General features: G+C 40.7%; 1 protein-coding gene across 11 annotated transcripts in view; it reads right to left on the bottom strand.

Annotated features, from left to right (window-relative positions):
* The window catches only part of MLANA (melan-A), a 54,839-nt gene that overhangs the window by 9,842 nt on the left and 30,037 nt on the right, over nucleotides 1–14,960 (bottom strand). For 9 of the 11 annotated variants that reach the window (XM_033925755.1, XM_033925763.1, XM_033925701.1 and 6 more), the window contains 2 exons: nucleotides 7,179–7,280; nucleotides 703–799 (listed from right to left, as the gene is read on the bottom strand). In XM_033925755.1, coding sequence (XP_033781646.1) covers nucleotides 703–799; nucleotides 7,179–7,258 — 177 coding nt within the window. In that variant the 5' untranslated portion in view covers nucleotides 7,259–7,280. Of the gene's footprint in view, nucleotides 1–702; nucleotides 800–7,178; nucleotides 7,733–14,960 lie in introns of those variants that run through there. The other 2 variants (XM_033925712.1, XM_033925700.1) reach the window with 2 other exon arrangements.

The following is a 14,960-nucleotide window of genomic DNA, read 5'->3' as shown; positions in this document are numbered from 1 at the left end:
CAGAACATCAGCACCTGGCATAGGAAAGTCTAGTAGAGCTGCACAGAGGTAGTCTGGGGGGTGGATGCTTATGGGCCACCTCTGTATGTGAACCATACAGAAGTGGCCCATAAGCCATTTCATTCTTATTGAAAAATGTGAGCTCCCCAACCCCCCCCAAAACCCCCCCCATATATGTGGCACCTGCAGCCATAAGGGCTATAGGGGTGGTAGACAAATGGGTCTAGTAGGTTTTGGGGGGTTCACCATGACCTATAAAGGGAGTTGTAGTGAGATGTTTATATGCCATCCTTTTTGTGAAGTTCGCAGCAGTGCCTTTAAGGTGCCCCACTACTCTGTTGCTATGTCTGGGGGTCCAGTCCATCACTTTGCTGACCCTTCACACGCCCAAAAGGTCTTGTTTTAGGCGTCTTTGACTTGGATGAATTTTTGGACAAGAATGGGGTATAAAGATAGATGACTTAGTGGTCTGGATGATCAAACAGCTGTACGTAGAAATAGACAATTCTCGAAAAATACATCCCAATTTTTTTTTTGAGAATGGACTTTGGACATGTCCGACTTTGGGCGACTAGCAACTTAGGCCCAAAATGGACTTAGACGTATTTTTTGATTATGCCCCTCCACAGGTATTTGTAAAACCTATTAGTATATCACACAGTGAAGCTGCAAGCGCCTGCTAAGGAATAATTGCTTCCTTACCTTAATTACTTGATAACCTCTGCGTTTCTTGCAATACCAGCATCCAATGATCAGCAAAAGAACAATCACTATTACAAGGATTGCAATTCCTGCAGCCCTGCAAGAAAGGCAGAGAAGAGCAATATATATTTATTTATTTTCTATCTCAGAACGGGTTACAGGTTGACATACATAATATACAGATAACAAGTTACAATTTGCCATAATTACAATACAAGTTTTTTGATACAAGTTTTTATCCTAACTTAACACATACATACAACCTTGGTTGGCAAGTATAATTTATTCCAGAAGCATGCTTCTAATCCAAAGTAGTGCTGCCCAATTCAGGAAAAAAAAAAAAATTTGATTCAATTCAGCCTATTAAATCGATTTTTCGATTCGATTTTCCTAATTGGGTGGGTTTTTGTTTTTTTTTTTTCAAACATCCTGGTGGGTTTATTTTATAAATTATAAAAATGCTGAGGCAAGTTGAAAAAGACTATTACCTGATAACTGTAAAGGATACGACAGTGAGTTTCAAACACCCAAACACCCTTCACCCTCCGGTGTTTACTGTGGTCTGAATATCATCACTAATAATAATAATAACTTTATTTTTGTTTACGCCATACCCAGGGAGTTCTAGGCGGTTACATTACATTAGTGATTTTTATTCCGCTTGTACCTTGCGGTTCAAAGCGGATTACATAAGAAGAGAACTGGACATTTCCAGGATGGTACATGACAATAGAGAATACAGTTTGAGGATAGAGACTTAATAACAGAATTTAATAAGAAATTACAATTAACCAGATTTACATGTAATGAAGATATTAAGGTGCATGAGGAGGGGAATTTTCTCAACAAATAAACAAGATTTAACAAGGCTGTCATTCCTATTTGCTTATTTAAAATGTTTGTTGTTTTACTACTTTTCATGAGACTGCTATAAGAAAACTGTACTTAGCTTTCTCTTGTAGCAGTCTCATTAAAAGTAGTAAGTCATCCCTTGAAAGAAGGGCGAGTTCCACATTCTGAGTCTTCCAGCATAAATTGGATAAACTGTTTCTTCTTGCTTGGTTGACGTAGTAGTGCATGGTTGCTTGCATATCCTGTTTTGGTTTTGGTTTGCATTTTCACTGCAGGCTCTGTTGTTTTTCTTTGTTTTGCTTGCATATCCGTCTGCATTTGTTGGCCAACTGATTTTTGAAAGCTTTTAAAACGTCCTAGACTGTTCAAATTTATCAGGTGGCTTTTTTCTGAACAGAGCCAAAACCCAAGTATGGAGTTCCAGTACACCTCGGCTATGTCTGTGCTAAGAACAATTTGAATAGGAAAAATTTGGAAGGGCATTCCTTTTGCCAGATTGGATCAGGACAGAGAATCCTTGAGAGGTTTAGTGACTTAAGACTGTGTCCTGTAAGTTAATATTCTAAACATTTACACGTATAACGCTAGCACAAATTTACAGATTTAACTAGTACATTTTTTTTCTAGTAAAAAAGAGACTGGTACTGAAATACCAGGCCATTCTTCAGGAGTGGAGTGATCACCGAGGGACCCACCCCACAGTAGCCCGGCCCCCAATAACTAGCTACAGCATCCATAAAAAGGCAGCATTGAGTGTGGAGAACCTGAGCTTTCTTTTATTAATAATAGAGGACCATGGGTAATTTTTAACGAGCAACGGAAAAGGCGCCGTTACTCAGTACCTCTGAGCACTGTGGTGTAGCAAGGGTGAGTGGTGCCCGGGGTGGTGACGTCTCTCCCCTGTCCTCTTTCCCACCTCCCGCACCTCTTTAGTTTTCCCAGTGCGAGCAGCATTACAAACTTGCTGCCCATGTCGTGTTGGCTCTCCCTCCGATATGACTTCCTAGGAGCGGGACCCAGAAGTGACGTCAGAGAGAGGGCGGGCAGCAAGTTCATGATACTACCCACGCAGGGAAAATTAGAGGTACAAGGGAAGGGGGGGAGGGCAGAGAGGAAGATGGGTGCAAGCACCTCTACCAAGAAAGCGCCTCTACCTTACTACGCCACTGCCTGAGCACCCTGCATTTATCTTTCATGCATGTGACTATATGATTTAGAAACATAGAATATGATGGCAGAAAAGGGCCATTGGCCCAACAAGTCTGCCCACTCTAAGAACCCTCCTCCCTAAGCACTTCCTCGAAGTGAACCCACAAACTTATCCCTTTTTTTCTTAAAATCGAGCACATTGCTGGCCTCAGTTACCTGAAGTGGAAGATCATTCCAACGATCAACCACCCTTTCGGTGAAGAAATACTTCCTAGTGTCACTATGAAATTGCCCACCCTTGATTTTTAACGGATGCCCTCTTGTTGCCATAGGTCCTATAAGGAAAATGATGTCTTCTTCTACCTCAATACGGCCAGTAACATATTTGAACGTCTCTATCATGTCTCCCCTCTCTCTGCGTTCCTGGAGGGCCGCCGCGGGAGCAGACTGCTGGGTGTGATGGACCTATGGTCTGACTCGGCAGAGGCAATGCTTATGTTCTTATGTTCTTATAGCTGCAACTTACCTAGACGCTTTTCATATGGGAGATCTTGAGTCCTGAGACCATCCGAAGAACGTCTAGGTAAGTTGCAGCTATACTCTCTCGAGGACCGCAGAGAGAGGGGAGACATGATAGAGACGCAGCTTCCTGTTTCCGCCTGGGCGGTCCGCGTCAGAGCAGAGAGAAGCTTTGGCTTAGCAGCAACACCGTTTGCTGCAGGCCTCAAGAGGTAATGTGCTTTTTTTTGTTATCTTTTTAAAGGCATGCTACTAGTAGATGTTTTCTTTTCCTTAGAGACCTTACAATCTACAGTAAATTTGTATTTGAGATATTGGAGGGTTAAGGAGGAGAAGAGCAGCGGAGCCGTGATGGCTGAGAACACTGAGGGGAATGAGGAGAGGTTATGTAGGCTTTGATCTTAGGGCGGGCTTTTGTGCAAACGTAAGAGCAAAGAGAAAGTGGCTGCACATCTCTGCAGTCCTGCAATAGAAGTGGCAGCAAAGGGTTGTACTTAGAGGCATGAGAGACAGATGCAGCGATGCATAGACAAGAATAGGAACAGAAACTGCCAACAAAATTGCCCAGATCCAGAGAGATGCGCTGAATATCAATTGGCTCGATTCTTAGTTCTCTTGCTCCTGTGTGCTTTCTAGCCTTAAGCTGTCTCTATTTTTATTTGTGTGCATTGTTATAAGAATCATAGTGCAGTAGTCCAAACGTGTGTAAGCCATGGAGATAATGAATGCTTGTGACGCTTATTCTACAGTACCTCCAGGCAGAAGAAGCCTGCAGTTCAGTATATGCCAAGTAATATTTATAAAGTCCATTGAGAGGTTTGACTCGTTCAAGATGGGAGATCAAGGGAAGGGAGCTTGGACTAGAACCTGAGGTGGCATGGATCACGTACCTGCAACCTAACCTTTAGTGGTGGAGCTGTCAGCAAGCCAGCTCATCTATGGGGGAACTGCTATTTCTGCTGAGTCATGCATGTGGAAACAAATTTGCTGACTTATGGCATGTCACGTGTTTTCTGTGTGAAGTGTGATAAACTACAGTATTCTGAATGAGGAGAAACCGAATACAACTGACTGCTGATAACACCAGAGTCTGTAGTGTAAAAAAGCTTTTGCCAGCTGAGATAAGAGTTTGGGGCCTTGGAACAAAACTGAAAATGTAAAACAACTCAGTATTCCTTCACTGTTAAAATTCTATGCATTAATTACACAAAAAGGATGTTAGGGATTTTTTTTTTTTTTTTTAAACTATACATTTAAGGAGCACTGTCAAAGTTTGTAAAACGAGAACTTGAAATGAAACCTCTAAAATTTAATTTTGTTAGCCTAATGCTAATATTGCATTTTCCACTTATTTTTACCAACCTGATGTATTTAGAGTTGCCCCAGTTAAAGTTAGTCCTAGGATTTCTAGAATACTTTAACATCCTCTATCTCCCCTGCCCCACAGTCATGATAAAACAACTACAAACAGTACAAAACACAGCTGAGACTGATCTATTCGCTGAAGAAATACGACCACATCACCGCCGCATACCCCGACTCACACTGGCTCCCAATACAAGCAAGAATACTATTCAAATTCTACTGTCTACTATTTAAAGCCATAAATGAAGACAGCCCAGCCTTCTTGAACAACCGCCTTATCTAAACTACCACAACCAGGCAAACACCATTCACGCCCCTCCTATCAGCAGCGTCAAATGCAAAAAAATGTACCATGGCCTACTGGCCACTCAGGCAGCAAAACTAGACCACCAACTCTCCAATCTACTGATCATGACCCCAGACTACAAAACTTTCAGAAAATAAATAAAAACCCTGTTATTCAAGAAATCCATCAAGACAAATTAACACTGCAGGAAGCATTTCAGTCCCCTGAAGTAACCCACTCAACTCTGTAACTCTTCTGGAAATGTTCAGATAACCTCTTATGTAATCCGCCTTGAATCGCAAGGTAATGGCGGAATAAAAGTCACTAATATAATGTAATGTAATACAGCTGCATGATTTGTTTTGAGGAGTTAGGTAGCATTACCCCCACCCACCCCTTTCTCATTGCATTGGCTGCCTGTATTAGTTGTGTTTAGAATCAGATTTAATATTCTTTGTGAGTGTATTAATTATTGTGCACATCTATAGTTTAAAAATTGAATAAAGAATTTAAAAAAAACACCTTACTACTGCATTATTGGATTTTAAAATCTTAAAGGGACTGAGGGTCAGATTCTCAAAACTTAAGGTTGCCTTTAATGTGGTTCCAGCCGGTTCTAGCCGGTTTAGAGTGCATGTATTTTAGGGGCAGATTATCAAAACGGCTTTCAACTCCTAACTCTTTTCACCTTGGGTTCTGCATCCCCAATCCTATATGTCATGTCTGTCTATCCAAATTAGAATGTAAGCTTTTCTGAGCAGGGAGTCGAGAGGGTTCAAAGGAGAGCAACACGTCTGATAATAGGTATGGAAAACCTGTCATATTCTGAGAGATTGGAGAAGCTGGGTCTCTTTTCCCTGGAGAAGAGGAGACTTAGAGGGGATATGATAGAGACTTACAAGATCATGAAGGGCATAGAGAGAGTAGAGAGGGACAGATTCTTTGAACTTTCGAAAAATAAGAGAACAAGAGGGCATTCGGAAAAGTTGAAAGGGGACAGATTCAAAACAAATGCTAGGAAGTTCTTCTTTACCCAACGTGTGGTGGACACCTGGAATGCGCTTCCAGAGGATGTTATAAGGCAGAGTACGGTACTGGGGTTCAAGAAAGGATTGGACAAATTCCTACTGGAAATGGGGATAGAGGGGTATAGATAGAAGATTACTGCACAGGTCCTGGACCTGTTGGGCCGCCGCGTGAGCGGACTGCTGGGCACGATGGACCTCGGGTCTGACCCAGCAGAGGCATTTCTTATGTTCTTATGTTCTTATGACTGTCTATAAATGTCAAAATGTACAGCGCTGCATATGCCTTTCAGTGCTATATAAGTGATAAGTAGGAGTAGGCTTGCCCCAAATCACAAGCGGCAGCACTGGAAAGTGAACTCCAGCTTTCCCCAGAGTTCCCCAATCCGCTGATCTAAACCATTAGGCTGCAACTCCAAGACAAATGACTTTTAATCATAAAGGTTGTAAAAATGCATCCTGGGATAGTCCAATGTATATAATGATGTAGTCATGCTGCAAGGACATGCAAAAAAAATAGGAAAGACAGAACAACCTTCTACCTTCCATTACCATTTTCATGTTATATTATTTTAATCAGATTCTATTGCAAATACAAATGGAAATAAAGAAGTAAAGTTTCAAGTTTATTAAAATTTTGATTGCTTATCACGATATCTAGGTGATGTACAATAAAAAAGGGGATATATGTATAATCATTTAATAAAAAGCATAAAAACAAATAAGAAAACAGGTAAATAAATAAATAGAGGGCCCTCAAAGAATTAATCCTTCCCTCTTCACTTGCCATTCCATTTGTCCTCGGAGAAAAGCAAGTTTACAAAAGGAACATTAAAATACAACATAATTAAATCAGTAATAATAATAAAAACACATGCAAACCCTCCAGGTTCCATACCAAGAATTCTTCCACCAAGCTAATGCAACAGACTAAGGGCTCCTTTCACGAAGCCACGGTAGCGGTTTAATGCGTGTAATACTCCACGCTAAACTGCCAGCCACGCTAGCCGCTACCGTCTCCTCTTGAGCAAGCGGTAGTTTTTCGGTTAGCGCGTGATAAAAAGTCACGTGCGATAAAGCTGCTAACGAGGCTTCATAAAAGGAGCCCTAAGATTAGTAAGTGGAGGAATCCCAACAACATCTTTTCTCTTTGTGCCTTTTCCTTCTTTTCATGCTGTCACACTTCCCAACATCTTAACAAAAAAAGGTTTCCCCTTTCTGCAGTTGTGATATCCTTGCTTCATACTGGTTTGACCTAGTATGGCATGCCTTTCACTTACTCTTCTGCACTTAGATGGTTATAACCTCTACCTCTGCTGCTCAGTGCCCGCGCTGGATGGGGTGCTCCTGATCTTGGCATCTTCCCAAAACCTTAGCTGAACCTGCAATCAGATATCAAACGCAATCAAGGTTAAGCATTTATGCAGTTCCAGTAGCATCAGTCTCTACCTCCAAAGGTCTTCCCAAGAAAGTGTCAAGTAGGGAAAGGGATTGAGGCTTGTATACCACCTTTTTATAGTTTTACAATCACACTCAATGCAGTTTACATACAGGGTCTTCAAGCATTTTCCTTATCTGTCCTGGTGTAGGGTTACCATATGACTCAAGAAAAATGAGGATGGATTGAGATAGATCTTTAGAAATTATCAGTGATGGAAGTGTTTGATTTAATATGTATTGGCTTATTGAATCTATATATTGTATGATATGATATACATAGAATAGCTTTACTGGGTCAGACCATGGTCCATCAAGCCCAGTAGCCTGTTCTCACGGTGGCCAATCCAGGTCACTAGTACCTGGCCAAAACCCAAGGAGTAGCAATATTCCATGCTACCAATCCAGGGCAAGCAGTGGCTTCCCCCCTGTCTTTATCAATAACAGACTATGGACTTTTCCTCCAGGAACTTGTCCAAACCTTTCTTAAAACCAGCTACGCTATCCACTCTTACCACAGCTTCTGGCAATGTGTTCCAGACCTTAACTATTCTGAGTGAAATTTTTTTTTCTCCTATTGGTTTTAAAAGTATTTCCCTGTAACTTCATCGAGTGTCCCCGGACCCCTAGTCTTTGTAATTTTTGACAGAGTAAAACATGCAGTGCTGTTATTATGTGGGGTAATGTTTCTATTTTATTAATATGAGTAAAACCAATAAATAAAATTTAATAATAAAAATAAGAGAAGGTTTCTTTCAAACAGTCACTGACAAGTGTGAGATATAACCATGGTCTTTTATTCAATGAGATGTTGTTTTCTCAGGGTCCCTCTTTTACCAAGCAGCAGAGAAAGTGACTCTTATGCAGGTCTTTCCCACACGTTATGGCCATTTTTCTGCTGGGGTAAAATTACCACGTTTTCTATTTTATAAATTAATAGCCATGTGCTAATTTTGCGCAAGAGTCCCTATTGCCCTAAGCAGGCAGTGCCACATGTGCTAATTGGTTAGTGTGTGGCAATGTAGTTGCATTAACTGAAAAGCACAGAACACACTCACTCTCCACCCCTGACAAGGCCCCTGCTCCAAGGTCCATGTTCCTTTTAAGTGCCAGCTGCAGCATTTAGGGCTAGATGCACTAAAGTCAGCGATCGTTGCTAAACTGTTTTCACACCTTTAGTGACGATCGCTATTACCGACCTGATTCATAAAACAGCTCACCGCATGTTTTTCCCCTCAATCCGGCCATGCAAATTAGCTAAAACCCCATGCAAAGTAGCCAAGCAATTGATGCACTAACATTGCTTGGCTATGCACAAAAATAAAACAGGGGTTTCTGCTGTTGGGAAAAAAAACAAGAAGTTAGACCTGTCTGTAAGCCCCACCATTCAGAAGTGGCAAGCCTATGATACAGAAAGAGGAGCCTAAGGCCCTGATTGGCTCAGATGCCACCTCTCAAGGGGTGGGGCCTTAAGCGTCTGAGCCAATCAGGACCTCAGGTCCCCCCTGTGCATCATGTGATGCACCAAGGAGGGAAAGCCCCACCATTCAGAAGTGTCTCTGAAAAGGTCCGGGGGGGGGGGGGGAAGTGTTGGGGGTCAGGGGGACCTCTGGTGGCAGGAGGGAGTGGGCATCTCTCCTGTCTTTTTTGGGGGGAGGGTAGAGGATGTTTGGGGGGCACCTGGCTTGGGAGTGGGCCTTTGGTGACAGGAGGGAGTGGGCATCCCTCCTGCCCTATCGCTGCCATGGGGGGGGAGGGGGTTCATATTGCCCTAACAACAGTGACAAGAGGCTGCTTTCCCTATCACTACTGTTAGGGCTCTGTGCATGTGTCAATCGCTCACTAAATGATTGAGCTGTCGAATCTGCATGCAAACTTGGTAGTTCACAGATTGCTAGTTCTCTTTTTTTTTAATATTCTTTATTCATTTTCAAAATTACACTAAGTGTTAAAAATATTCATTCAGATTAATATTTACTACCTCACTTACAAACAATCATTGATATATTACATCAAAACTTATCCCTTCCCCTTTCCCATCCCACCCACCCTTATATTCCATCATCATATAAAACATGTAATAATAAAATTCCCCCTTCCCTACACCTTAAATCGATAAGTATAAGGGAAACAATTTCAAATTAATCTTTACACTACTTTGTTAATGGTTTCCACACATCCTGAAACTTCTTAAAGTATCCCCGTTGCAATGCAATAAACCTTTCCATTTTATAAATATGGCATAAAGAATTCCACCAGAAGTTGTAATTTAATCTCCTCCAATCCTTCCAATTATATGTAATTTGCTGAATGGCAACACCAGTTATTATAAGTAGTAATTTATTATTATTCACAGAAATCTGACTTTTGCTCTCATTTCCATACCAAATATCACAGTATCATAGGATAATGCCACTGGGTTATCTAATAAATTATTAATTTGGTCCCAAATTTATTTCCAAAAATTCATAATAAATGGGCAATGAAACAATAAATGATCTAAAGTTCCTGCTTCCAGATGACAATGCCAACATCTTTTAGACAAAGAGCTATCTAATTTTTGTAACCTAACAGGGGTCCACAACGCTCTATGCAACAGAAAAAACCAAGATTGCTAGTTCAAAATCGGCCAATAGTGATCCAGTCAGTTTTACCGACTATCTTTAGTGCATCCAGGCCCTAATGTTATACCTGAATATTCAGCGCTGAATATCTGGGTATGGTGCTGACAGCTGGAAATATTCAGATAATGACAATAATCTGCACCATTATCTGGATACAAATCCAGATTATTTAGGATAGCATTTTTTCCAGTCTTGAGTTATCTTAGCAGTTATCTGAATTCCAGTGCTGAATATTACCAGTCTCCAGGGTAATCTGTTGTGATGTTCAGCAGTATTAGCCAAGACTGTGCCATTGAAAATCTGTGGAGAACAAGTTTTAAATATTGGACCCACTGACTCTTGGATTTGTCCTTTGTGTAGTGTTCTTTAATGAAAACCAAAGGCCCTCTGGGATGGCCTTCATCATTCTGGCTCTTTTTTCTACTACTCTCTGCCTCTCTACCCCAAGCCATGCCAGAAAGGGGGAAGTAGATGTGAGGAAGAGCCACATGCTTGAAGGACAAGGCGTTTCTCAATAGACAAAGAATATATTTGCTTCTTTAAGATATGTTGATGGGCACATGCGCAGAAAAATGCCATTTTTAAAAAACCAACACTATCCTGCTGCACTATTGGACGAATGGAAGGGAGAGGAGGGGAGAAGCAACAACTTTTTGCAATCGCGCGTAAAACATGCCTTTCTGTCTCCAAAACTATTATAATTCAGGTAAATCTTGTAATTTGTTTTCAATGTAAAATTTAATCAAGACTCACAACCAGAAACACACAAGATAAAGGGTATCATACACGTGCTCAAGAAGAAATGTTGGCTTTTAACAAGCGCGCATGAAACATGCCTGTCTTTCCCAAAAACTCAAAAGAAGTGTGATTTTACTACCCTCCACTAAAAATATATACATACATTTTTTTTTTTTCTTTCATTAGCCACAGTCAAAACACAAGTGCTGTCACTGTAACGGCACCCCCGGACCAATCGCTGCTTTTTGTCACCAAAGCCGACGCCGCTCTTTGAAAATGCCTCGGCGATTTTTAAGAATCCAGCGGAGGGCTCATTTCAATGTTAAAGAGCACATTTGCATGCCATTGCTGGAGGCTGCTAGAAAGCTCGCTAAAGACAGAGATTATCCGTTTTGATAATCCGCCGCTAAAATACGTGCAGGCTAAACCGCCGGAAAACAGTTTAGCGACAGTGTTAAAGTTTTGAGAATCTGGCCCAAAGTGGCTTGCCCAGTTCCCCTGGTTCTCAGGCTCCTGCCTTGATCATTGGGCAACTCCTCCTCCAATCAGCTCAAAAGAAGAATGCAGCAGTTACATGAGGTTGGCAGAGTGGCTGTGATTAAGTATTGTGTGGAGAGAAGCCCTTCTTCCCTTCCTTCCTCTATGCTTCTGCCGTAATGGTTACATTAAAAGAATTTCAGAAAACAGGAGCTCTAACTATAAACAGCACAGATTAAATTGCAACTCCCAAATTGCTAAATTCCCAAATATAGCATTGCTTTATAGGAGCCTGCATTGGCTAGCATGCATTTAGTTCATTAATGCACTTTAATAATAATAATAACTTTATTTTTACATACCACAATACCACAAGCAGTTCAGAGCGGTTTATAGAGGAAGAGACTGTATACAGACAGCGATGTTACAGAAAAGGACTTTCAAATTACATTAGATGCCAAGAGTAGTCAAGATTTATCCGGAAGCATTTCAAAGATACAGCAAGGCAGGAAAGGAGTCAGAGAAATTTATCAAAGAGATAGGTTTTAATTGATTTCCTGAAGGTTTGGTAGGAGGGTGCATTTGAAATGAAGGTGGTTAGACATTTATTCCATTTGCCTGCTTGGAATGATAGTGATCTATCAAGGAATCTCTTGTAGATACAGCCCTTCAAGGATGGGAAAGCAAACAGAGGCACTAGTGTGCAAGTGGTGACAGAATCAGTTTAAAATGCATACTAGTTGAGTTGCACAGGTTAAAACAAGTTATTATAGCAAATGTGCAAAACAAGCATTCTTAGTGCATTAAAGATTTAAAAAAGTATGATATAACAGATTTTTTTTGTTGACATCTTGCTTGCTTTTCATTAACATTTTAATGAAAGCACAGGATTTAGTAGTACACATCCTGGCACCCCATTTCTGTAATAGAAGGTTTTTCTTGATCAGATCCTGAGCATAATGAAAACATAAACAGAAAAGCTGACTTTAATTGCATGGTCAAATGTGGAGCATTATAGCTCAGCTTGCTAGACCGTGAAAGCTACTTGCTTAAGCGCTTATAAACCCTATATGGTCTGTACAAAGCTAGCTTATGGTTCAGTTAGTATTAACTGAAATGCCTTATCAAATGACAGATTGTAAAAGAAAATACAAACCGTAAAACTCAGATTCAATTAAAAAAAACCAACAACAATGAACTCAAGTTCTATGTCCTTCTGACTCAAAGAAGATGGGTGAACTAGCATTTGCAATCCAGGTGAACATTTTGATTCTGGAAACTGTTTATGTAACGTTTTGCATCAAGATATGAATCCACAAGAATAATTTCAATAAGAACCCGATTCACCTCGTGCTGTTCCGTGCAAGATGTGAATAAAGCTACCATAGTTGTCTCAGTTCATTGGCACAACTGCGAATCACAGCCAGCAAAAGTGAGTCCTAGCTCTGTCAAGATGAATGAACTGAGCACATGATATCAATTCCCTACAATCAAAAAGTACTGGCAATATATATATGAGTCTTTTAAAGCAGGGATAATGCTGTAGACTTACCTATGCTCCTTGCAGACAACGGCTATGTTTGATTCTGTGGGATTTTCTTCCTAATTTTGCTTAATGGGTGTGTTGGTTTTTTTTTTTTTTTCTTAAATCTCATGATTGTCACGGGGGTTAAATTCCTAAAGGAAAAGCCTTGATTTTCTCCAGTTAGTGTGAAAGCTATAAAGGAGTGCCTTTCCCTCGCTATTCTATATACAGTATCTTTTGTTGCAGAGTTTTTGACAGTACAAAGAACACTCAGTTTCCTCTCTTCCACCCGCATTAGGGAGAAAACACCTTATAGCCTTATGTCCTACTTTCTTTCACATTTCATTTTATTTAATATACCACCATTTAAAAGGATGTCTAAGCTGCTTACATAAAAATAAAAATTTTAAATGGGGATTAAAGAAAAACAGAAGAGGATACCTACATTACACATTTTAAAATTATAATGAAAGGGGGTGTGTGTGTGGAAAGGGAGATTACCATATATATTCGAATATAAACCCATCCGAATATAAATCTTTTTCTCCCCAAAAAGGGGGCGAAAAGGTTGACTCGGATATAAACTGAACTCGCGGCAGCCATTTTGTGTAGTGAGACTGCAGGGAGCAGGAGCATAAGAAGATCGCTGTTGCCCTGGCTCACCACTGGACCAGCAGGGCTTAAGCTAGGTTCAGAGTCAGGCCTGTGATGGATCTGAAAGGGGGAGGACTCAAATGTAAACTAAGTCCCAATGTTGGACCATCTTTGTGGTCCAAAAATCTAGTTTTCTGAGTGCTCTAAACCAAAGAAGGGGATGGGGAGGGTAAAAGCAAAGTCAACAGAACATTCAATGCCTCTGCACCAGGGAGGCATAGGATGTAATATGTAAATAAGTTCAAGATCAGGGAAAAGATTTGGTGAAAAAAATAAGCTTTAAGCTATGTGGTTCAAGGAATATATTACGATCCTTGCTTATTCCGCAACATTGATTTTCACTACAACAAATGAAAATGTTTGTTATGTGAAGGGACTGACTGGAAAGTCTCTCAACCAGGAAAGAGGAGCATCACCCAGAAGGGCTTGAGTATCCTTCAAAGCGGAAAGAAGCATATCCATAAATTAACCCACAGAGTAAAACACTAAAATAAGAACAGAAATATTCCCAGCTGTGAAAATAGAAATGTCAAAAGGGCAAGCAGAAGTATTTGGCCAAGTTATTCAATACAATACAGTGTCTTATATACCACAGTTTTCTGCAAGGAATCTATGCGGTTTACAATAAGATTTAGATCAAGTTATTCAGTCTAATAAACCACTTCCAAAGTTTCCCTAATGCCAAATTGCCTTTGCACTAACAGGAGAAAAAAAAATGTGAGAGATTCAGAGGCACTTAAGGGGCCAAACAGAAAGGCCCAGCCTTACAAAGCACTGGATTTCTTACCAGGTGCCAAGTACTAGCCAGTATCTCTGGGCAGCCCGAAACAGTCCAGTTCAAGTTCTCTAGATTCCCATCCACCAATAACCAGTCATCATAGCAAATTTTTTTGTCAGTGCAGAGAGACAGGAATTATCAAATGGATTCTGTGTCTGAGAAACAAAGCTTTGCAACATATCTTAATGTTACAAAATTGTGATTTCCATAAGTATACCCAGGAAATACATATATGGCTAGTTAGTGCATACACATGATACTTGTCAGCCTAGCATTGCTAGCAGTCAGCATTTGAAACCCTTAGACTGGATGACACACTGGTGAAAAGTTCCAGTAATATTGTGGGTTTTATACTTGGTGAGATTTTACTTATCAATAAGCTTTGGGGCTCATAATCGAAAGGATTTGGGCGGGACGTGGGCAGGCTTAGACTCGTATTGCATGTGTAACCAAAAGTTATACAGCACAGGATCAACAGAACTTGGATGTTGTGACTTAGACCATTTAAAACATGGTCTAAGTCAGAAAAAGTGACCAGATAAGTACTGCAAACACATAATACAGACCCCCACACACTACCCCAGTGATCACTGACCCCCACCCCCATAAATATATTAATCATAACTTGAAAATTGTGCCTCCAGAACATCATCACCTGGCAGCCTGGCATAGGAAAGCCTAGTCATGCTGCACAGAGGCATCTTAAGCCATCTTGGGGGTGGGTTAGGGACCCATGCCCATAAGCCCCTGTAATCACTGCATTGATATTGAAACATATGCACTCCCCTATACACCCCCAAAACCCTTTTTTACTGGCATATAAGTGGCT

The sequence above is a fragment of the Geotrypetes seraphini genome, chromosome 1, assembly GCF_902459505.1.
Source record: "Geotrypetes seraphini chromosome 1, aGeoSer1.1, whole genome shotgun sequence".
Classification (NCBI taxonomy): domain Eukaryota; kingdom Metazoa; phylum Chordata; class Amphibia; order Gymnophiona; family Dermophiidae; genus Geotrypetes; species Geotrypetes seraphini.
Note: the sequence above shows the minus strand (reverse complement) of the source record. Positions and strands in the feature narration are given on the sequence as shown.